The sequence below is a fragment of the Anabrus simplex genome, chromosome 1 (genome assembly GCF_040414725.1).
Source record: "Anabrus simplex isolate iqAnaSimp1 chromosome 1, ASM4041472v1, whole genome shotgun sequence".
Lineage (NCBI taxonomy): Eukaryota > Metazoa > Arthropoda > Insecta > Orthoptera > Tettigoniidae > Anabrus > Anabrus simplex.
The window spans coordinates 1078767188-1078790932 of NC_090265.1; the positions used below are offsets into that span (position 1 = coordinate 1078767188).

General features: G+C 38.2%; 1 protein-coding gene across 1 annotated transcript in view; it reads left to right on the plus strand.

Annotated features, from left to right (window-relative positions):
• Positions 1-23745, plus strand: part of LOC136858059 (probable E3 ubiquitin-protein ligase HERC1) — an 850878-nt gene that overhangs the window by 676508 nt on the left and 150625 nt on the right. Inside the window, exons 60-61 of the mRNA XM_068225263.1 lie at positions 9473-9654; positions 14911-15189. Of these exons, the coding sequence (XP_068081364.1) occupies positions 9473-9654; positions 14911-15189 (461 nt within the window). The remainder of the gene's footprint in view (positions 1-9472; positions 9655-14910; positions 15190-23745) is intronic.

Sequence of the window (23745 nt, forward strand, 5' to 3'; positions counted from 1 at the left end):
TAGCCTTTATCTCCTCATTCAGAGTTCCCTCCTGCCATTGTTCCCACATGTTTGTACCAGCAATCATTCTTGCTACTTTCATGTCTGTTACTTCTAACTTATGAATAAGATATCCTGAGTCCACCCAGCTTTCGCTCCCATAAAGCAAAGTTGGTCTGAAAACAGACTGATGTAAAGATAGTTTCGTCTGGGAGCTGACTTCTTTCTTACAGAATACTGCTGATCGCAACTGCGAGCTCACTGCATTAGCTTTACTACATCTTGATTCAATCTCACTTACTATATTACCATCCTGGGAAAACACACAACCTAAATACTTGAAATTATCGACCTGTTCTAGCTTTGTATCACCAATCTGACATTCAATTCTGTTGGATTTCTTACCTACTGACATCAATTTAGTCTTCGAGAGGCTAATTTTCATACCATACTCATTGCACCTATTTTCAAGTTCCAAGATGTTAGACTGCAGGCTTTCGGCACAGTCTGCCATTAAGACCAAGTCGTCAGCATAGGCCAGGCTGCTTACTACATTTCCACCTAACTGAATCCCTCCCTGCCATTTTATACCTTTCAGCATATGATCCATGTAAACTACAAACAGCAAAGGTGAAAGATTACAGCCTTGTCTAACTCCTGTAAGTACCCTGAACCAAGAACTCATTCTACCATCAATTCTCACTGAAGCCCAATTGTCAACATAAATGCCTTTGATTGATTTTAATAATCTACCTTTAATTCCATAGTCCCCCAGTATAGCGAACATCTTTTCCCTCGGTACCCTGTCATATGCTTTCTCTAGATCTACGAAACATAAACACAACTGCCTATTCCTCTCGTAGCATTTTTCAATTACCTGGCGCATACTGAAAATCTGATCCTGACAGCCTCTCTGTGGTCTGAAACCACACTGGTTTTCATCCAACTTCCTCTCAACGACTGATCGCACCCTCCCTTCCAAGATGCCTGTGAACACTTTGCCTGGTATACTAATCAATGAGATACCTCGATAGTTGTTGCAATCCTTCCTGTTCCCTTGCTTATAGATAGGTGCAATTACTGCTTTTGTCCAATCTGAAGGTACCTTACCAACACTCCACGCTAATTTGACTACTCTATGAAGCCATTTCATCCCTGCCTTCCCACTATGCTTCACGATTTCAGGTCTAATTCCATCTATTCCTGCTGCCTTAGGACAGTGGAGTTTATTTACTATCCTGACTTGCCGATAATAAAATGTTTTAGTTTATCACTACCATCCATGTTGCAGCACAAAGGAACTGTTAGCCGTTCTTTGCTGCATTTTCCACCTTTGCATGGGTCGCCCTTCACCGCAAGAGTCCTTTGGGGTAATAACTTATAGAAAAATGCAGATTCATCAGCGTTGTAGACATCTTTGGGCTCGTATCTTTTAAGAATTTTGCAGAGAATTCAAAGCCAGCCATTGACAGCTTTTTCGTCTACACTTCCTGATTCCTCTTTTATTGTGTGAAGTGAAATGCCACGTCTGGCTTCAAAACGGTGTAACCATCCATCACTGCACTAGAAGTCTGAAATATTTAGTCTGAGAGCCAAGTCTTGCACCTTAGATTTTAACAAGGGCCCTGAAATAGGAACTCCTGCAGCTCGTTTCTGGGTAAACCACTCAAAAATGGGAGCTTCAGGGTCAGCATGGTCTGCACCACACTGTTTTTTACTCCCACTTGGAATGCTACCTTTTAAAACAGTCTTTGATTTTTTCCTTATTTTTAAGGATAGTAAATAGAGTCGATGATGTTAATAAATTATACCGCTTGCCCATTTCACTTTTGCTCCCACTGCTTTTTTAAAAGCCTTCACATTTTCATATTTTGTAGGCAAATCTATTTTAGTTTCCCACTCAACATTGTAATATGTTAAATCACAGCAGAACGAACAGGATTTGTTTTATTACCGATACTGTTTTAAAAAGGAACGAAGACTCCCAAACACAACTTAGAAACAGCTGACAGTTCGAACTATGCTGTTCACAGTACCAAAAACTGAAGATAAACAGAAATTTAAATTAACACTACACAGTACAGTCAGTTTGCTTTTAATATCACTAATAGGGCCCACACGACTTCTTCGCATGTTACGGAAAGAAACTCGATACTTTAAATAAATGATAGCACAATCTGTTCATATCTCAGAGAAAGCAATTTTAGACATGCGCACCGCTCTCGATTGCGAACCATCTAGCCGGTCATGACGCAAGTGTGATAAACGGGTATAACTTGAAAAGAGTATTCTCTCACCCATGGGAAATTAATGCAAGTATCGAGCTTGAATTGTGAACGAAGAATGGTTCATGGACAGAACAAAATGGAAGGGGCTCGTATACCACACCTGGGAAACTGGAGTTGGTCAACGATGATGATGATGATGATCGAGCTCGTATTATTATTATTATTATTATTATTATTATTATTATTATTATTATTATTATTATTATTATTATTATTATTATTATTATTATTATTATTATTATGACTTGTGAAGTATTCCATCCAATTAGTATTTGTATTATTATTATTATTATAATACAATCTGATGTTTGTGAGGTTATGTCATGAAACATGTGCTGTACATAAATATTTATGTGAGTTCAGTTAATGTAAATACCTGTAAATTAATATTATATAATTTATTCTTACCTGTATATATAATTTGTAATCCACTACAGTATTTTGAAATACACTGTAACTTCTAGAATGGCACTAGATCATGGTAGAATATTCTGTATATTATAACAATGTTTTTAAGTACTCTAGAATTTTCAAGAAGATATTTTTTTGTAACGTATCTCTCTGGAAGCCTGGCCAGGCACGTGTATAAGGAGATGGTCTTGATGGTAATAACGAGTTATTGTTTAGTAAAGTTATGGTGTAGTAAGAGTGTCACTGGTGAACACATGTTAACTGACATGCTGAGGTAGGCAGTCGGTAGTCATCTGTTTCAGCTGTGTTTCAAGGTTGTAATCTCTATGTGCTGTGATACACAATTGTTAAAATGGCAGCTGTTGATGTTCTCGGAGTGAAGTGTTTTGTATGTGATACTGTGATTTTTTTCTTTGTTCTTTTTGCAAGTTGCTTTACGTTGCACTGACACAGACAGGTCTTATGGCGACAATGGGACAGGAAAGAGCTAGGAGTGGGAAGGAAGGGGCAGTGGCCTTAATTAGGTACAGCCCCAGCATTTGCCTGGTGTGAAAATGGGAAACCACGGAAAAATATCTTCAGGACTGCTGACAGTTGGGCTCGAACCCACTATCTCCCGAATACTGGATACTGGCCGCAATTAAGCGACTGCAGCTATCGAGCTCGGTATACTGTGATTAAGGTTATGTGTGTGTTAATTTGTAAATAGATGTAAATAAATAACTGTGCCAACTGACAGCATTTTGTGTGCGTCTTTTTGGATATGTTAGTCATTTTGTGGATGTGTCTGGCTCCGGGAATTGCCATTGTGATTTCCTCACTCTGAAGCGCGAGGCAGGACATCATCACATTTGTTTTGCCAGACAAGCTTCAGAGAACTATAACGTGCCCTTTACGGAGTGGGAACTCCACAGTGCCTTCGCGCTTTGCAACGAGACGTCTCTTGGACCAGACGATGTCCATAACTAGATGTTGAAATACCTTAGTGAGGATAGTCTTTTATATCTCCTTCATGTGCTCAACCGAATCTGGATAGAGAGTAAGTTTCCATCTCACTGGTGGGGGGGTATAGTAATTCCTGTCCTCAAGTCTGACAAAAGTCCTAAGTGTGCAGGAAGTTACAGACCTATTTGTCTTACTAACTGTTTGTGTAAGCAATTTGAGAGGATGGTAAATTGCCGACGTGTGTGGTGTCTGGAGAAACAAGGACTTTTGTCCGAGTACCAATGTTATTTTCGAGCTGCTCGCTTGACCCCTGACCAGTTGGTACGCCTGGAGAGTTCTATCCAGGATGCTTTTCTCCGCAAACAGCATTTGGTGGCTGTTTTCTTTGACTTAGAAAAGGCCTATGACACCACATGGCGATATGGTATCCTATCAGTCCTGCATTAATGGAGATTCCGAGGTAACTTGCCGATATTTATTGCGAATATTTTATCCCTCCGTGTCGGAGTAGGGAGGGCATATTCGCAATACCACATTCAAGAAAATGGAGTCCCATAGTGATCGGTTCTTAGTGTCACTCTGTTCACGATTGCCATAAACGGTATTGTCGCTGCTGCTGGTTCAGCAGTAATACCGTCTCTATATGTGGATGATTTTGCTCTGCATTATAGCTTGCATAATATGGGAGTTGCAGAGTGACAATTACAGCAAGCTATTAGGAGAGTGGAACAGTGGACTTTAGAACATGGCCTTCGGTTTTCAACCTCAAAACCTCTGTTGTGTCCTTTTGCCAGAAGCGTACTCTTCACTCACATTCTGAGCTTTATTTAGGAAATGTTGCTCTTCCCGTAGTCGACACTTACCGATTTCTTGGGCTCCTTTTCAATAGAAAATTAGCGTGGGAGCCACATGTGCGGCAGTTAAAAGTGCAAAGCACTAAGAGGTTGAATATTTTGAAGTTTTTTAGCAGTACTGATTGGGGGGCTGACTGCACAGTGCTCCTATGATTTTATAGGGCACATATTTTATCCCGGTTAGACTACAGCAGTGCAGCATATGGATCAGCAAGGCAAAGCGTCCTTGTGAAACTGAATAGCATCCGCCACAGCGGGGTTAGCTTGGCAACGGGAGCTTTTCGTACAAGCCCCTTGCTAGCCTGCTCACTGAATCTGGTGTGCCACCTTTTTACCTGAGGTGCCAGCAAATGCATTTGTCTTATGCTGCAAATTTGCAACAGATGCCTCTTCACCCAAGCTGTCGTTGCGTATTCCACAATGGAAACCGTCGGCTTATCCTCGAGCAATGCGGCCGGTTGAATACGCTTGGATAGCAGTCACAGATTGTTTGATGTACCTTCGGTTCCCTGCCTTGTCAGACAACCTAGTAGGGTACCTCCATGGATAATACGACAACCTGAAATAATCCTGGATCTGCAGACTGGCCCAAAGGGAAATACGGACCCTTCGATTTATCGAAGGCTCTTCCTGTCCGTTGTTGGCCGGTATCCTGGTTCAGTCGTCGTTTACACAGATGGTTCGCGGGCAGAAACTAAAGTGGGCTGTGCGTTCGTTGTCAACATTGATAGGTTTCTTTTTGCTCTCCCAGAAACCTATAGTGTGTACACAGCAGAGCTCTATGCTATCTGTGAAGCTCTGCGGTACACACTGTCCAATGAGTGCAGACACTTTCTGCTGTGTACTAACTCCTTGATCTCGCTACAGTCTATTGATTCCTGTTTTTCTCGGCACCCTCTGGTGCAGCGGATGCAGGACCTGCTGGCCAGGTGTTCAGATGCCGGCACCAGAATCACGTTTATGTGGCTCTGAAGCCTCGGGTTTAGAGGGAAATGAGTTGGCTGATAAGGCTGCCAAGGAGGCAGTTACATTGCTCCCGTTGCCTTACAAGGTTCCAGTAAGTGATATTCGCTCTCAGCTGAGACATTTGGTTATGTTGCATTGGGAGATGGAGTGGCAGGCCACTCCACTTCCAAATAAGGTGAGAGCAATAAAAGGTACAACGAAGGTATGGAGGACTTCCCTTCAGGCTTCTTGGAGGGAAGCAGTGGTATTATGTTGTCTTCAGATCGGCCACGGTGTAATAACACACTCCTATTTACTGAAAGGAGAACCCCCTCCAGTGTTTACTTGTGGCGATCATCTTACCGTGGTACACATCCTTACAGAGTGCGTGGACCTGGTTGATGTGCGCCGTAGTCTAAAATTCCATAGTACCATCTCCCTCATCCTGTGAGATGACATGCAGTCAGCAGACCTCGACATCCGTTTTATGAGGGATAGTGGAGAATGAGATTTTAAAGGAAAAGGTACGTTTACTGGAATCGAAAGTACCGGTGCCAGTAAACACTCAGAACACAGGTGGCTCCGAGAATTCTAGCGCGTGGTGTCAAGTTGCTTCAGATTCTAGGAGGAAAAGTGTACAGTTTAATAAGGACAACTTTGTAATTGACACCAAAAATAGATTTTCAGCCCTGAGGGAAGTAAGCAATACGCAAGGTATCCGTATAGGAAGCAGTCAAACGTATAGCGCAAAATCCGTTACGAGAAGCGGCAAAGTTAGGCCTAAAATCCCACACAGTGCACCGGCGAAAGTGTCGAACATTCTTATATTTGGTGATAGCCAGGCGAGGGGAATTGCGGAGAAAATGGTCAATGAAGATATTGCAGCATCGGCAGTTATCTATCCTGGGGCCCCAATGAAGAAGGTATTGGAAAACACGGAGCAGGCGGCAAGAAATCTCGGAAGTCGTGATGCAGTAGTGATCATCGGCGGGACGAACGACGTAGCTTACAACGAAGCTAAGAATGTTATTTCTGAACTTAAATGTACACTAGGTAAGCTGACTCACACTAACATCTTTGTAGTGAACGTGCCCCACAGGCATGATTTGATTAGAGACTCGTGTGTGAACATTGAAGTGGACTAAGTTAATACAGATATGGTTAAAATTTGTAAACATTTTCGTAATACACAGGTAATTGATAGCAGCAGTTTCGAGAGACACTGTTACACAAAGCATGGCCTTCATCTAAACAATTCAGGTAAACGAAAGATAGCAAATATTGTTCTAGATTTTATTAATCATAAGATATGTACTGTAAAAAAGGCAACTCCCTTGAGTTATAATACTGACCAGGAAAACTAGTAGAAAGAGCCAGCTGTACTTCAAGCTGGCTCAGCCAACTAGAAAATGAAACTCAGGAAATTAAGGAATTTCAAGTTACCCAATTGCAACAGTCAATTTTTAGGGAGGAAGGGGGTATGAGACTGCTCTTGGCAAACTGTCAGAGTGTAGTAAATAAACAATTAAAATTCGGTACATTGATGGAATCATATGAGACTGATGTGGTGATAGGAGTGGAATCGTGGTTGAGAGAAGGGGTGGGTAATAAGAGAAGTATTTTCAGAAGGGTACACAGTCTATCGTAGAGACCGAGGAGATAAAAAGGGAGGGGGGGGGATGTTTATTCTGGTGAAGGAAACATATTGTTCACATGAATGGTTTACCGATGAAAGGGATGAAATATTAGGGATAAAATTAATTTGTGATAATATGAAAGAGGTGGGAATTATAGGAACATACAGGCCTGGAAGAGAGGAAAGAGACATGGAAATATTTGAGAAAATAATAGATTATTCTCATAAAAACAATAATAATGATGTGGTAATAATTGGGGGAGATCTAAACTTGCCTGAGGTTGAATGGAATGGAGCTGCAAGTGAAGCCCATGAACAGAAACTGGCAAATAAGTTAATTTGGGAGGGAGGATTTACACAAGTAGTACAAGAACCGACTCGTCTCAATAACTTACTAGATGTATTCTTGGTGCAAGTGCAAGTGCAAATACTTAGGTGTAAGATTTGAAAGTAATTTGCACTGGAAGAGTCATGTGGATGACATTGTTGGGAAAGCATACAAATCGTTACATGTCATAATGAGGCTACTTAAAGGATGCAACAAAGAATTAAAAGAGAAAAGTTACTTAGGTATGGTTCGTCCATTATTGGAATATGCAAACAGTGTTTGGGATCCTCACCAAGAATACCTAATAAAAGAAATAGATAGTGTGCAAAGGAAAGCAGCAAGATTTGTAACAGGGGATTTCAGGAGAAAGAGTAGTGTGTCAGAAATGTTAAAGAAAGTAGGGTGGGAAACTTTAAGTAAGAGAAGGGAGAAAACTAGACTTATAGGTTTATATAGAGCCTGTACAGGAGAAGCAGCATGGGGAGATATCCATGAGAGGCTTCAGTTGGAAAATAATTGTATCGGCAGGACTGACCACAAATATAAAATTAGAAGGAATTTTAGCAGAAGCGATTGGGGTAAATTTTCATTCATTGGGAAGGGTGTGAAGGAGTGGAACAGTTTACCAGGGGTATTGTTTGATCCTTTTCCAAAATCTGTACAGATATTCAAGAAGAGAATAAACAGCAACAGAGAAAATAAATGAAGTGTTAGAGGGCATTCGACCAGTGCAGGTTATGTGTGTGAATAAATTAATTCCATCCCCTGGTCTAAGGAGTTTGGACAGCCAAAGTAGGGGACTGCCTGTAGGGGTGAAGTACAGTGGGGACTTCGAGGGCCCTGGGACCGCTACGGTAGCTGTGAAGGCCCTTCAGGAACTCTGAAAAGTGGTGGCAAAAGGGGCTCTGGTTAAGACGCAGCAGGTCGTTATGCTACTTAGGTTCCAGAATGGGTAAAGAAAAGAAAAAGTAAATAAATGCAATATAAATTTTAATCTTATACCAGTTGTATAGTATCATTTGAAGTAATTCCACATACTGTGTATCAGATGACTATATTTGTAAGTAGTACAGGAGATATTATAAGTAGAATTTTGTAAACAATGTAAATTTATTAAGGATGAGCTGTGTGTTTAATAGAAAAAGTTGTTACCGTAAATTATATAATATTGTATTATAGGAAAATTTTATTCTCTAGTTAATTTAATATTTAGTGCTTGACAATAATGTATTTTAGTGTACCATTTGCCACCGAGGTAAACACCTCATTTGCAAATAAAGAGATTTTGATTTGATTTGATTTGATTTGTTTTATCATATATAAATGTTGTGTTTCATATTAGTCTTTGTATTATTGTTCACTACATGAATATCAATTTGACTCTCTTTTAGTTTGTGTTTGTCTATTTTAATGTGTTTTTTAATTTGAATAGTCATTTGGCTGATATATTTTTGAATTTGAAGGCAATGTCTTATTCTGCCATTACCTATCCTCTTTCATTTTACTGAAAATAAGGCATTGCGAATTAAATCCAGTGATTTTTTTAAGTTCACCATCATCATTCATCTTCATTTGTTTTAAATTGATTATTTTAAATTCAGCATCATTATTCATCTTCATTTGTTTTAAATTCTAGTCAGTGGATACCTTTTAAAATTTTAATTATCATATCATGTCATCCGTCTCGTACCATTAGGGGCTGATGACCTTAGGTGTTAGGCCCCTTTAACAAAAAGCATCATCATCAACAACAACAGTCTTTACTATTTTGATGTATTCTGCAATCTGTTGGAGAAATTTCTACAAAACATGGAACCAAAGAAGTCAGTCTAACAATCAGGAAGCGAATTGAGTTCCACCAACATACAAATATTGCCTGAGGAAGGTCGACTTATATTTGAAATAAGGAAAACTTAGAATGCAATATCTTGTCTGTTATAGTGTTCAGGGTGACCTGAAGAGAGAGAGTATATAGGATGAGCTTGACACATCCTCAGCTTATTATGGCACCATAACTAAGAATTCTAAAGTAGATGTTAATTTAATCATCAAATATATTTATGAATTTCCTTTTCTTCTGTTTTAGGCTTTGTAATTGTAGCACTCGCTACATCATGTGGTTCTGATGGTCACAGCTTAGCCTTGGCGGAGAGTGGTGAGGTATTTTCATGGGGAGATGGGGATTATGGTAAACTTGGTCACGGAAATAGTGATCGTCAGCGTAGACCTCGTCAGATAGAGGCTTTACAGAATGAAGAAGTAGTGCAGGTATGTTGATTATAGTTATTATTGTTACAGAAGTGTTATATTATGATTGAGTACATTTTTCAGCTCATAATGACCATGTTTGTTTATTTATTTATTTGTTTGTTTGTTCGTTCATTCGTTCGTTGATTCATTATCAGCAACAGCATAACGCCATACTACAAAAATTAGTAGTGTGTACAACAGTTACTCATCTAAAATGAAAAATATATAAACATTTACAAAGGACACAAATATATATACAATAAAAACTGTACAATCCTATATTTTACATATTCACATAAATAGTGACATAAACAGAGGAAAATTCACGTAATTTTCATTACAAGAGAAGAGACAGGAAAGAACCAGAAGGAAAATTAAGTTATGCGAGAAATACCATGACAGAAGGAAGGATGCGATAAGAAGATATCTAGGTTCCTGTTGATGTGATGTAATTAGTATTTCCTTTGTGAAGAATGGGCTGTTCATATCTTACAATTCAAAAATCATGTTCTAAATTATCCATATTAAATGTATACCTCATATCCTCATATGGTTTTCATAAAATATCTTTATGTGCTGTATTCTAACATGAAAGAATTGTTGGAACTTACTGATGATGTTTATGTTTGTTATTTAAAGGGGCTTAACAGCTAGATCATCAGCCCCTTGGAATGTGCTAATATAGGTTTTCCTAACATCTTAAGTTACTAAATGAACACTACATATTGTTCTTTATCTTATGTTTCAAGTGAGTACTTAAATTAATGCATCCAGGAGATAGTAGGTTCGAATCCCACTGTCGGCAGCCCTGAAGATGGTTTTTCGTGGTTTCACATTTCAAACCAGGCTGATTCCTTCCAACTCGTAGGCCTTTCCTATCCCATCGTCGCCATAAGACCTATCTGTGTCAGTGCGATTTAAAGCAACTAACAAAAAACTTAAATTAATCGTATCCCTTTGTGAGCAAAAGTATTTTATGCCTGTACACAGACCAAAAATATGGCAAATTAAAACTTATCTAAAACATATATAACATTAGCTATAAAAATGCATACAAACATATTATAAATAATTTTTCTTGAATATTGAAGGTACTCTGTCATTGGAGTGTGTAGGAAAATGTTGAAATTTTTCTAAGCTGCATGTTGGTGCATAAATGGCATAAGAGTCATTCTACAAGAAATAAGTTGTTAGCCATTAGGTTTCACAATTAGTGTACTCCTGTAATGTATGTATGTATGTATGTATGTATGTATGCATGTATGTATGTATGTATGTATGTATGTATGTATGTATGTATGTATGTATTTACAGTAGTTAGTTAGTTACTGAGCGAGTTGGCTGAGTGGTTAGGGTCACGTAGCTGGGAACTTGCATTCGGGAGATGGTGGGTTCGTATCCCACTGCCGGCTGCCCTGAAGATTGTTTTCTGGTTTTCCCATTTTCACACCAGGCAAATTCTGAGGCTGTACCTTTATTAAGGCCACAGCCACTACCTTTCAAATTGTAGCTCTTTCCCAACCTTGTGCATCACCAAAAACCTTTGTTATGTTAGTGTGACGTTAAACCACTAGCAAAAGAGAAAAATGTGTTGTTTTTTTTTGCTTGACAAAACCAGACTTAACAAGTACATGACACTAATACAAGGGAAATAATTAACTAACCTATAAAATAATTACAACTGTATTAGGAATTTGATACTACTACTGATAATAAATGACACAAATAATCTCTACACACTTTAAAATAAAGTCCTCGATTATGTCTGTCTGTGACGGCTAATCTCGAGAACTACTGGATGGATTTTGATGTGAATTTCACCATTATATAAAACATTTCCTACCAAGCTCGATAGCTGCAGTCGCTTAATTGCAGCCAGTATCCAGTATTTGGGAGATAGTGCGTTCGAATCCCACTGTCAGCAGCCCTGAAGATTTTTCCATTTCCCGTTTTCGCACCAGGCAAATGCTGGGGCTGTACCTTAATTAAGGCCAGGGCCGCTTCCTTCCCACTCCTAGCCCTTTCCTGTCCATTGTCGCCGTAAGACCTATCTGTGTTGGTGTGACGTAAAGGAACTTGCAAAAAAAATAATAATAATATTTCCTGAGAAAGGTTTATGTCTACAAACATTCATTTGTGATGAAAGGAAGCTGAGCATTAATGATTTTAGGGAAGTAAGTCGAAGGAAAAACGACCATCTGTGCAACTTTTTAGCTTATGCTGGCTAAACCATTAATGATGTGTTTATACTATGAGGGTAAGGATTATTCAACATGAAAACTTCTACCAAAAAATTCCATGACAGCAGATATCTGTCTGTAACACATCGCCCACTATCATGTTTAGAAACAATTCTTTAAATTATCAGGTAATCCTTATCAAAACAAATTGTTTATTCACCTCAAGTAACTAATGTGGATTAAAATGTCATTTACTGTACAGTATGTAATTTTTATCTGTACATTTGAAAATATCATTGGTTTTGTTTCTCTGCACATTCTCCATTCTGAAATATGCAAATGAAACAAGCTCCTCATTTCCCTAGTACGCCTCTTCAGTGATGCCTAGGCCATCTATGACAGCTGATGGCAGAGCTGTTGAGGACCAACCAGCCTTAGGGCTGAGTACTGAACAACAACAACAAGTTTAACGAAGCAAGTTGAAGAAAAACCATGTGGATTTTTAGCTTATGCTGGCTAAACTATGAGGGTAAGAGTTGTTCAGTGTAGTAAGTTGTACATGATTCATGGTGTGGGTTATTGTGGTCACATCCTAGTTCGTGAATCGTGGGCAACGGCTGAGTGGCTGTGAGATATATTCCGAGTCGTGGTCCTCCTTGTGCTCAGGCTGCTAGAACTATAAAATCCACCTGTGGTCCCTAACCCATTAGAGGAGAGATCCCCATTTGGACTATGTCTAAGTAAGAGTGCATCCTGCTTCACAGAATTTTCACCAAGCACACTGAACATTTTAAGCAAGCCTCGGAGTACTTGGCAAATGAAATGGAATTCGATGGGGAACTGTCAGTATTAATGGCGCTTATGGAAGAAAGAAAGAAAGAAAGTAGAACTGGCTGAGTCAGCGAAAAGGATGCGTCTGAATGTGTTTGAGTAAGAGGAGATAATGAGGCAGAGATAGATTATAAAGTGTACTTGAAGGGTGTTAAAAAGGGAAGGGCAGAGTGTGGGGTAGGATTGTTCATCAGGAATACTATTGCACACAGCATAGTTTCTGTTCAGCACATAAACGAGCGAATGATGTGGGTAAATTTGGCAGTTGGAAAAATTGGGACGAGAATTGTGTTAGTGTACTCACTATGTGAGGGTGTAGATGAGGATCAAGTTGACAAGTTTTATGAAGCATTGAGTGACATTGTAGTCAGGCTCAACAGCAAGGATAGAGGATAGTGCTGATGGACAATTTCAATGCAAAAGTTGGGAATCGAACTCTACAAAAAGGTGATTGGTAATTGTAGGGAAGATATGGAAGCTAATTGCAATGGGAAGTATTTGTTGGACTTCTCTGCTAGTATGGGATTAGCAATTACAAATACATTCTTCAAGCATAAGGCTATTCACCGCTACACATGGGAGGGTAGGGCCACCAGATCCATAATAGACTGTATCATAACCAACTTTGAATTCAGGAAAACTGTTAGGAATGTGTGGATATTCCAAAGATTTTTTGATGATACAGACCACTATTTGATCTGTAGTGAGCTAAGTATCTCCAGACCAAGGATAGAGAAAGAGAAATCTGTCTGCAGGCAGATAAGGGTAGAAAATATCGTGCACGAGGAAATTAGACAGAAGTACATGGATATGATTAGTGAATTCCAAACAGTGGACAGTAAGCAGGTTCAGGATATAGAAAGAAATACAAGGATTCTGTAGTAGAAATAGCAAAGGGAAGCCTAGGAACAACTGTTTGTACTGATGGGAAAAAACAAACATCTTGGTAGAATTATAAGTGAGAGCAGCTTATAAATATAAAAGGAAGGTGTATCAGAAATGGCTCCAAACAAGAACTGATGCAGAGAGGAAATTGTACATGAAACAGAGTGAAACAAATAGTTGTTGAATCCAAGAAGAAGTTGTGGGAAGATTTTGGTAATAACCTGGAAAGGCTAGGTCAAGCGGCAAGGAAACCTTTCTGGACAGTAATAAAGAATCGTAACAAGGGGGATAAAAGGAAATGAATAGTGTTTTGAGTGAATCGGGTGAACTCGTATTAGATCCCTGGGAATCACTGGATAGGTGGAAGAAATACTTTGAAAAATCTTCTCAACGTAAAAGGAAATCTTCCTGGTGATATCACAAACAACCAAGCTCATGTTGGTGAAATTACGTGTGAGAAAATGGAAAGAATGGTAAATAAACTCCATTGTCATAAAGCAGCAGGAATAGATGAAATTAGACCTGAAATGAAGAAGTATAATAGGAAGGCAGGGAGGAAATGGCTTCATAGAGTAATAAGATGTGTGTACTCGGGATATATGAGCGTGGTTTACCAATGCTTTTGGGTATGTTTGGCAGTATTACAATACAATGTCTGACTCCTTGGCTGAATGGTCAGTGTAGTAGCCTTCGATTCAGAGGACCCTGGTTCTGATTCCCAGCCAGCCGAGGGATTTTAGCCATGTCTAGTTAATTCTCTGGTGCAGGGACTGGGTGTTTGTTTTCATCTTAATACACATCTTCATTTACATACAACACATCGCACTACCAGCCACTAAAGAAACATGCATTAGGGAATACATCCCTCCACATAAGGTTGTAGTTAGAAAGACATCTGGCCATAAAACTGGTCTTAATCTTTTTTGTAGTGATAACCACAATAACTGCGAGAAGTCCAAGAAGGAGGAGGTAATATTATAATGCCATTTCATTCAGTCATCCAGACTACTGCCATTGTTGCTTCTGAAATATTTGCTTCTCCCTTTCGATGAATCATTCATCAATCTGGCCATGCAACAGATGTCGTACAACATGGTTGCACCTTTGGATCGACTATCTGCTTCACTGCTGCAACAAACATATGGTTCACAGAATAGGTTGATATGGATGGACAAGGAACAAATAAAACAAGTGATTAACAGACTGTCAAAATAGTGAAACTTAAATCAAGTACCAGTCAATTAATATATTTATTTCATATTGAGGAGTATTGTGTTGATGGTCTTTCTAGTGCTAGTGTGTTACATGTCAGTGCAAACATGTATATAGATTAAAGGCTGTAACAGAGCTTGTTTCACAGCACCTATTGTAATTGCAGGTGGCATGTGGTTTTAAGCACAGTGCAGTTGTCACGGCAGATGGAAAATTGTTCACATTTGGTAATGGTGACTATGGTCGTCTTGGACTAGGCTCCACAGCAAACAAAAAGTTACCTGAACGAGTAACAGCTTTAGAAGGTTACAACATTGGCCAGGTGGCATGTGGTTTGAATCATACAGTATGTGTTTCTTCTGATGGTAGTTCTGTATGGGCATTTGGAGATGGCGACTATGGTAAACTTGGACTCGGTAATACTGCCACGAAGTCAACTCCTCAGGTAAGTACTATAAGAGACTCAACATACAAGGTGGCCCAAATGTTCTGCATCATAGAATAATTTATATTACAATACCTGTTCAGTATGATTGCCTCCAATGTCAAAACACAACTGTAAATGTTCCTTCGTGTCCTGCAGAATGGGTGGTTTTTTATTTTTATTTTTTTTATCCTGACTAGTGTTAGAGCATTGTACTCAGCAGCTATTTGCTCACACAAATGGTTTGTACCCCTGTAAACTTTTACTTTGGGGTAACCTTATACAGCAAAATTAATTGGATTTAAGATCAGGAACAGGGAACCCATAGTCACCATTTTTTACCAGCAAGAAATAATATTAACTACTGCGCATAATATAGTTGTTTTTTTCCTACAATGCAGGACTTTTGGGCCACCCTGTAGAAATTAAATTATTCTGTTTTGTGAAATAATTTGTTTCTGGTCTTTCTCTGTATTTCACCATTTCTGATACTGTTTATTCTAATCTCATTGCTGTATAACAGTAGATTTTTTTAAACAATGTTCTCAGACATTCTGACAGGACATAACAGTCCTGTATTAACCTCTAGCTATCTCTGTTTCTTGGTTTTTGACATGTCAACCAGGGTTGTATTACACAGGTTGGGTAACTGCACAGGAAATTCTGATGAAGGCTGCACGTGGCTGATTTTGGAGTAATGTTTATACAAAGCAGAGTAAAGTGTGCTGGTAAGAAAATCCTGTTTGTGCTGATTGTGCATCACTGCACTCAATAATAACTGCAGCTAATTACACATGAGTACAGTATATGTACATATTCTAGCTTATTTATGAAAGGACATAAAGCACAATTGACTGAAAGGTTAGCTGAGAACATAAAACATTGCCGAGTAGAGAAGTCTCCAGAAGATGTGAATGAGTATTTTGATAACATGACTTTATATCTTTACATCATCTAACTTTATTAACTATGAGGAAGCAAAGCTGAGCAATGACCCAGAGAAGTTGCCATTTTCAAGAGAGGGACAAAATATCCTGAGATGGTGAGAAACTTCTCCAAAGGGACCACATCAGTCATGTTTGCGGGACAACAGGTAACCTGCTTCTGATGTATGTTGTTTACAAAGCAGACCACCTATGGGATACGTGGACTGAGTGCGTCTGTTTCACATATTAGTGGCGGCTGAATAAATATCCTCTACAGCTAACAACCGTAGTTATAAATCAGAGCTTGCTGCACTTAAGGTTGATAACCTTTGATAGTCAGACATGGAAAAGTCTTTTACTAAAAGAATTCCACCATCCAACCCCGTAAGGATGGAGAAGACTACATCGGATTCGGTGGGTAGTCGCCTAAAAGGCAAGAATGAATTTGAACACTCAAAAATACATACATATAACCAAACATACAAATATAGAATCAAATATAAGCATATTAACTACATTGCAACGCACAATATAAACTCCTTGCTGAAAACTGGAAAGCTCACAGATGAATTAGATAGACAAAATATTCTTGTGGTAGGGCTTCAAGAAATGAGAAATTTAACAGAAGATCCGATTGAATCTCAAGGTTATAGTATGTACAATGGGAAGCCAGGCCAAAGGGTCATGAAACATTGCCCCCAGTTTGGTACAGGATTTATAGTAAATTTGAAAATAATAGATTCCGTAATTGATTTTAAAGCCATCTCGCCGAGAATTGCAATTCTAACTTTACAAACCACAAACAAACTTTACACCATCATAAGTGCTCACGCCCTTACCAATGAAAAAAATTTCCTAACAAAAACTCTGCAAGGAGTCGATAATTTCTTGGATCTCCTTGATCAGACAATGAATAAAATAAATATGAATAACATCAAGATCCTTATAGGGGACTTTAACGCTCAACTGGGTAAGGAAAAGGACTGTCAAGATGTAGTAGGAAAGTCATCATCATAGGTTGTTCTGCCATCCGGCAGGTCCAATCATGGCTGTGACCTCCATATCTCTCGACCTTGTGCCCTTTTCTTCACTTCTGCATAATCTTCCTTTCTTTTTCTAATGCTGTCTAGGAAAGTGGGCTCCTCTTAAATATACTAACAGAAATGGCCATAGACTCATAGAAATTTGCAGAACCCATGGACTAATTTCCAAATCTACATATTTTAAAAGAAAACCACAAAACTTAAAAAACTTGGAAACATCCTGATTGGGCAAAGGGAGAATGGCAACTAGACCACGTATGTATGGACAAATTCTTTCACAAGGAAATCCACAATGTCAAAGTTCTAAGGGGAATGGACACTGGTTCAGATTATTACTTAATTAAAATCAAGATTAAATTTATTCCATTAAGAAGGAAAAGACAAAATAGAGTTGGATAGAAAAGGACATACGACCCTCACCAGTTAATCCAGAATACCCAATATCGGTTAAGAACAGGAACTACAAGGCTAACAGATAATTTAGATGACCTAATAACAATTCTTAAACAGAATGCAGAAGATTTAGCTCCATTAAATGCAAGGAAAAGACATGCCTGGTGGACCTCTGATTGTGATAGAATGTATGAAGAAAGACATCAAGCTTGATTGAAATTTCAAGCCCACAAAACAGAAGAAAACACCATGAACCTCAAGAATGCCAGAAAAGAATTCACCCAAATGATTAGAAGAATTAAGAGAAAATATCAAAAAGATTCAAGAAACTCTATTGTATACATCAACCATTAATAAACCATCCAGCGATGAACAACTAGCCCAGAATTATACACATGAAGTAACACCGGAAGTAACCACTGCTGAGATTGAAAATGCACTTAAACAACTAAGGAATAAAAAATCCCCTGGGGAGGATAAAATAACGAATGAAATGCTGAAATTAGGTGGAAGAGATCTGCTAGAAGCCATGAGAATACTCATCAACAAGTGTATTAACTCTGGAAGAATACCAGAAAATTGGAAAAATGCTGAAGTGATACTTCTCTTCAAGAAAGGTGATAAGGAAAATTTAGAGAACTATCGTCCTGTGAGTTTGTTATCACACCTTTACAAGCTCATGACTAAAATTGTAACCAACCGCCTCACAAGAGAACTGGATTTTTATCAACCTGCTGAACAAGCGGGATTTCATAAAGGTTTCTCAACTGTTGAACACATCCAGACTATTTGTCTTCTTCTTGAGAAAACCACTGAGTACAACATCAAGATTCATCTGGCCTTCATTGATTATAAAAAAGCTTTTGACTCAGTGGAGATTTGGGCAATCATGAAGGCACTTCAAAATGCCATGATAAACTCAAGGTAGCTTCTGGAAAACATTTATGATCAAGCAACAATGGTAGTCAGAGTGGACGAAGACCTCATCACCAATAAAATCTCAGTTGGCAAAGGAGTTCGACAAGGTGACACAATTTCTCCAAAGCTGTTTACCCTTGCCTTGGAAGATGTATTCAAAACCCTTCATTGGGATAATAAAGGAATAAAAATCAACGGGGTATATTTGAACCACCTGTGTTTTGCCGATGACATTGTGCTCATAAGTGAAAATATAGATGAGCTAGAAAGCATGATCCAAGAATTAAAAACTGCTTCTGCTAAGATTGGTTTGGAAATGAACATTAATAAAACGAAAATACTAAGCCCAGAGAGTCGACCACTTAAAATGGGAAACCAATATATAGAAGCTGTCGATGAGTACATCTATCTTGGACACAAGATGAAACTTGGAAAAGACAACCAACGTGCAGAAATTCCTCGCAGAATAGGTATGAGTTGGACTGCATTCCGAAAACTAAGATTCATCCTCACCAACAAGGATGTTCCAATTAACCTGAAGACCAAGGTTTATAATACGTGCGTGCTGCCAGTTACAACTTACGGTCTGGAAACGATGACTCTGACGAAGGAAAGCGCTCGCAAGCTTCAGCGAACACAACGAGCTATGGAGCGACAGATGCTAGGGATCAGCCTTAGGGATAAGATCCGTTCAGAGGACATCAGGAGAAGAACTAATGTAACAGACATCCTAGAGAGAGTAGCAAGACTAAAATGGCAATGGGTAGGACACGTAGCTCGACAAGACTACAACAGGTGGACCTCTAGGATTGTTCACTGGAGACCATGGGGACACAAGAGAGGCATTGGAAGACCCCAGAAGAGATGGCTCGACAAAGTAAAGCTGTTGGCTGGAACACGCTGGTTCCAAGTGGCTCAAGACCGAAGACAATGGAAACATATGGAAGAGGCCTATATCCAGCAGTGGATTGAAATAGGCTAGAAAAGAAGAAGAAGATTGAGGAAAATTATTACAAAACCAATTCTGGAGATTATTACAAAGCCTTTGGTAAACAATTGGAAAAATACAACTCCCCCCCACATTATTAATGAAAAATAAAGATGGAAAAATAGTGCATAACAATAAGGAAAATGCGGAAATCATGATGGAAGCATTTGACAAGCTCTTGAACAGTGACGAACCTGTAAAGCTCTTATTAATTGATACACATACCCTGACAAAATCTAAACCAGAAAATATAAACCCACCTACAGCAAAAGAAGTTGAAACAGTGCTTAAGAAAATGAAAAACTACAAAGCGTGTGGACAAGACCAAGTTTTTGCAGAGATGTGGAAATATGCCGGCAGTGCAACTCGGACATCCCTCCATATGATATTACAGAAGATTTGGATATCAGAAAAATTCCCAGAACAGTGGACAACAGCTGATTAATGCAATTCATAAGAAAGGTGAAAGAAGTAATCCAGACAACTATAGAGGTATTTCCATCCTTGACTGCACATATAAGATTTTCTCCAAGATAATTTATAATCTACTTTATGAACTAAGTGCAGACATGATTAAAGCTGCTGGCCCACAAGGAATTCAGTGGCTATACAGGGTGATGAGGGCAATATGGAAGGATAACATAATACCAGATGACTGGAAGAAGGGAGTTATAGTTCCTCTGTTCAAGAAAGGAAGTCGAGAAAAGTGCAGCAACTATAGAGGGTTTACCTTACTGTCCCATGGTTTAAAATATTTGAGAAGATTCTTAAAAAAAGATTAAGGAAAATTATTGAACCCCAACTGCAAGAAGAACAATATGCATTTAGGAAAGATAGATCAACTATAGACCTCATATTCTCACTGAAAATGATATTAGAAAAGCACTGGGAGAAGCATCATAACTTGACATTTGTGTTTCTAGACATCGAAAAAGCATTCGATAGTGCCCTAGAACGAATAAAAATGCTTTATGATGACTGCTACAGCTGTGTTCAAGTAGGAAATGGATAGATATTCAGATTGGTTCCAGACATCTAGGGGAGTGCAACAAGACAGTGCCCTTTCACCATTACTATTCATCACCATCATGGATGAAATCATAAAAGAAGTGAAGCAGAACACCAACATGGATCTTAAAAACATTTACTTTTGCAGATGATATAGTTATCTGGGGAAACAGCGAAATGGAAGTCCAGGAAAGGCTGAACGTCTGGAATGATCATCTGAAAAAATATGGACTGGAAGCAAGTGCTACAAAAACTGCTGCAATGTCTGTTAATAGACAGAGAAGTAAAGATAATATAATGCTGAAGGGTGTACAATTGGAAACAGTAAACCAGTATCAGTACCTTGGATGCATAATATCAAGTGACAACAGAATACAGCTTGAATTAAATAACTGTATTCAGAAATTCAGTCAATTCTATGAGCACATTCGATGTCTGCTCTGGAATAAACAAGTGCCATTAAGATCAAAACAAACTCTGTTTTGAACATACTTTGTCCCTATATTGACTTATGGGTTGGAAACATGCACACCTACCAAAAAAGATGACAGCAGACTTCAGGCTCCAGAAATGAAGCTTTTAAGAAGCATGCTTCAAAAGACTAGGGAAGACAAAGTAAGAAATGAGAAGATTAGAGAACAAGCTGGAATAAATGTCTCTGAAGGGGACCATAATTAGGGCACGTTTGCAATGGTTTGGTCACGTCAAACGTATGACAGAAAGAAGAATTGAAAAACAATGGTTGCATACTGAGATTACTGGAGAGAGACTTGTTGGAAGACTTACGAGGAGATGGCTGGACCAAGTGAAGTAAGATATCACATCCCAAGGAATCAACTGGGATGAAGTCTTGAAGGAGCGGTGGTACATGAATAGACTAAAATGGAGAGCACTCGTAAACCACACCCGAGAAACTGGAGTAGACACTTGATGACGACGACGACTTTATAATTGGATTAAAGAACAACTTGATCAAGAGTTAGGTGAATACCAGGGAGGCTTCAGACCTTGGAGAAGCTGCTCTGAACAAATAATAACTTTGAAGCTAATCATGGTATTATTTATTTACGTATTTTACACCCACATTGGAGCACTTAAATCAATACATTTGAGTTAATTTCTTCTTTTTCTTCTCCCAGAACTTTCTCATCCTCTCTGACCTGGAAGCCCTTTGTGTGTCCGATATAGTATATTGTTTTCATTCAACTGTTTTTAATTTGAGACTTGTGCTTTTGTTCTTCAAAATCCTCTTCTCTTTTCTGTCTTTGATTTGTTGCTGAGTTATACCCAATTCTTTCAAATCATCCTGAACTTCTTTGAACCAATTGTTATTGATTTTATTTTTCAAAAATTAATCAAATAGTTGTTTCAATATCCTGGTGTCTGGTAATCTTGAAATGTGACAGAAAAAATAAGTTCTTCTTTTACGCATTGTATATATTACTGATTCACATTCATGATAGACAGTGTTGTTAGGCAACAATCTCCACTGTCCATCAACTTGGTATTTTTTATTAATAATTGTTCTAAGAATTCTTCTATCAGTTTTCTGTAATTTGTCTGTTGTAGATTTTACATTTAATTTGAATAAAGTTTCACTAGCGTACGTTGCCTCTGGTTTAAGTATGGAATTATAGTGTTTCTGCTTAGCGTTTATCGAAAGAGATTTTTTTTTTATAGGTTGGCCAGGTATGTCTTTGTGCTTGTTTAAATTTAGTTGTTCTGTGTTCTATTGCTTCTTTTTCATTTGTGTTCCATGTTATTACTTCCCCAAGATATTTGAATTTCTGAACAATTTTAATCTCTTTATTACTGTTCAGTTGAATAAGTGGTAAATCAACTTTAAAAAGTTGGCATCATTTCTGTTTTTTCAAATGAAATTTGTAATCCCATTTATTTTTTTGCTATAATTTCTAGTTGTTCAATTTGAAATTTAGCCTCTTCTATTGTATTTGCAAGTAATGCTAAATCGTCCGCAAAAGCAAGGGAGTTTAATACTTCTACTGATCTTGATAGTTGGTTGGCATTTCTTGTTCCATTCACGCATAACCTTCTCCAATGTACAATTAAATAACAGTGGTGAAAGTCTGTCTCCTTGTTGAAGTCCAGTTCTTATAGTGAATGATTCTGATAATTCACCTCTAACTTTTCCCTTCGTATTTTTAAAAGTCATACTAATGAGGTTAACAAGTTTTTGGTGTAATCCAAATTCTTTAAGGCTTTTTAATAATGAGTCACGATGAATACTGTCATATGCTTTTTTTAAATCTACAAATGTGATAACTAGATCCTTACTTCGAACTCTTTGGTGCTTCATTATCCATTTTAAACTAATGATTTGATCTGGACAGCTTCTACCAGGTCGAAATCCTCCCTGATATTCTCCAAGTTCTTGGTCGAATTGTTCTGGGATTCTTGTGTATATAATCTTGGATAAAATCTTGTGTGTAATATCAAGCAAGGATATCCCCCGATAATTACTTGGATCGGAGCAATCACCTTTCTTATGCAGCAGGTGGATTATCACTGTATTCCATTCCTCGGGAAGCTTCTCCGTGTTCCAAATATCAATGATGTACTTATGTAGGTTTTGAATAGTCTGATCATTAGCATTCTTCCATATTTCTGCTACTATTTGATTCTCTCCTGCTGCTTTGTAGTTTTTAAGTGCATTAATTGCTGTTTTCACTTCATTGTAAACTGGTGGTATAATCTTTTGTAATGGAGTTTTATTTTTTGGGTTAGGGTCAAATTCTAAATGTTCCACAGGATCCTCACAATTAAGTAACTCTTTAAAGTATTCTGCAAGGATGTTAGCATTATCTTGATTATTGTGTGCCATTTTTCCACTTTTATTTCTTAACATAAGTGTGGGAGGGGTAAACTTAGATTGATATTGCTTGAATGTTTTGTAATAGTCTCTTGTTTTATGCTGATTGAATGTTTCCTCTATAGTGCTAAGCATTTCCTTTTGATAATTTCTTTTAATTCTCCTAATTTCTTTAGCCGTTTGTCTTCTGGGATTAATTAGTTCTTCTCGAGATTTTTCTGTTTTCCTCTGTTGATCGTTTAACCATGCCTTGTACCTTGCTTGAATTGCTTTATCACATTCCCCGTTCCACCACGCATGTTTCTTTCTCCTTTTAATTGGAGTCATGGTATATTACAGAAAATGAAACAAGCCCCTTTCAATAATTTTTATAGATATCAAGAAAGCTACGACTCCACCCACATCATCATTATTAAAAATTTTAAGACATTTCAGACTTCACCCAAAGCTAATAAAATTGTTTGAACTTAC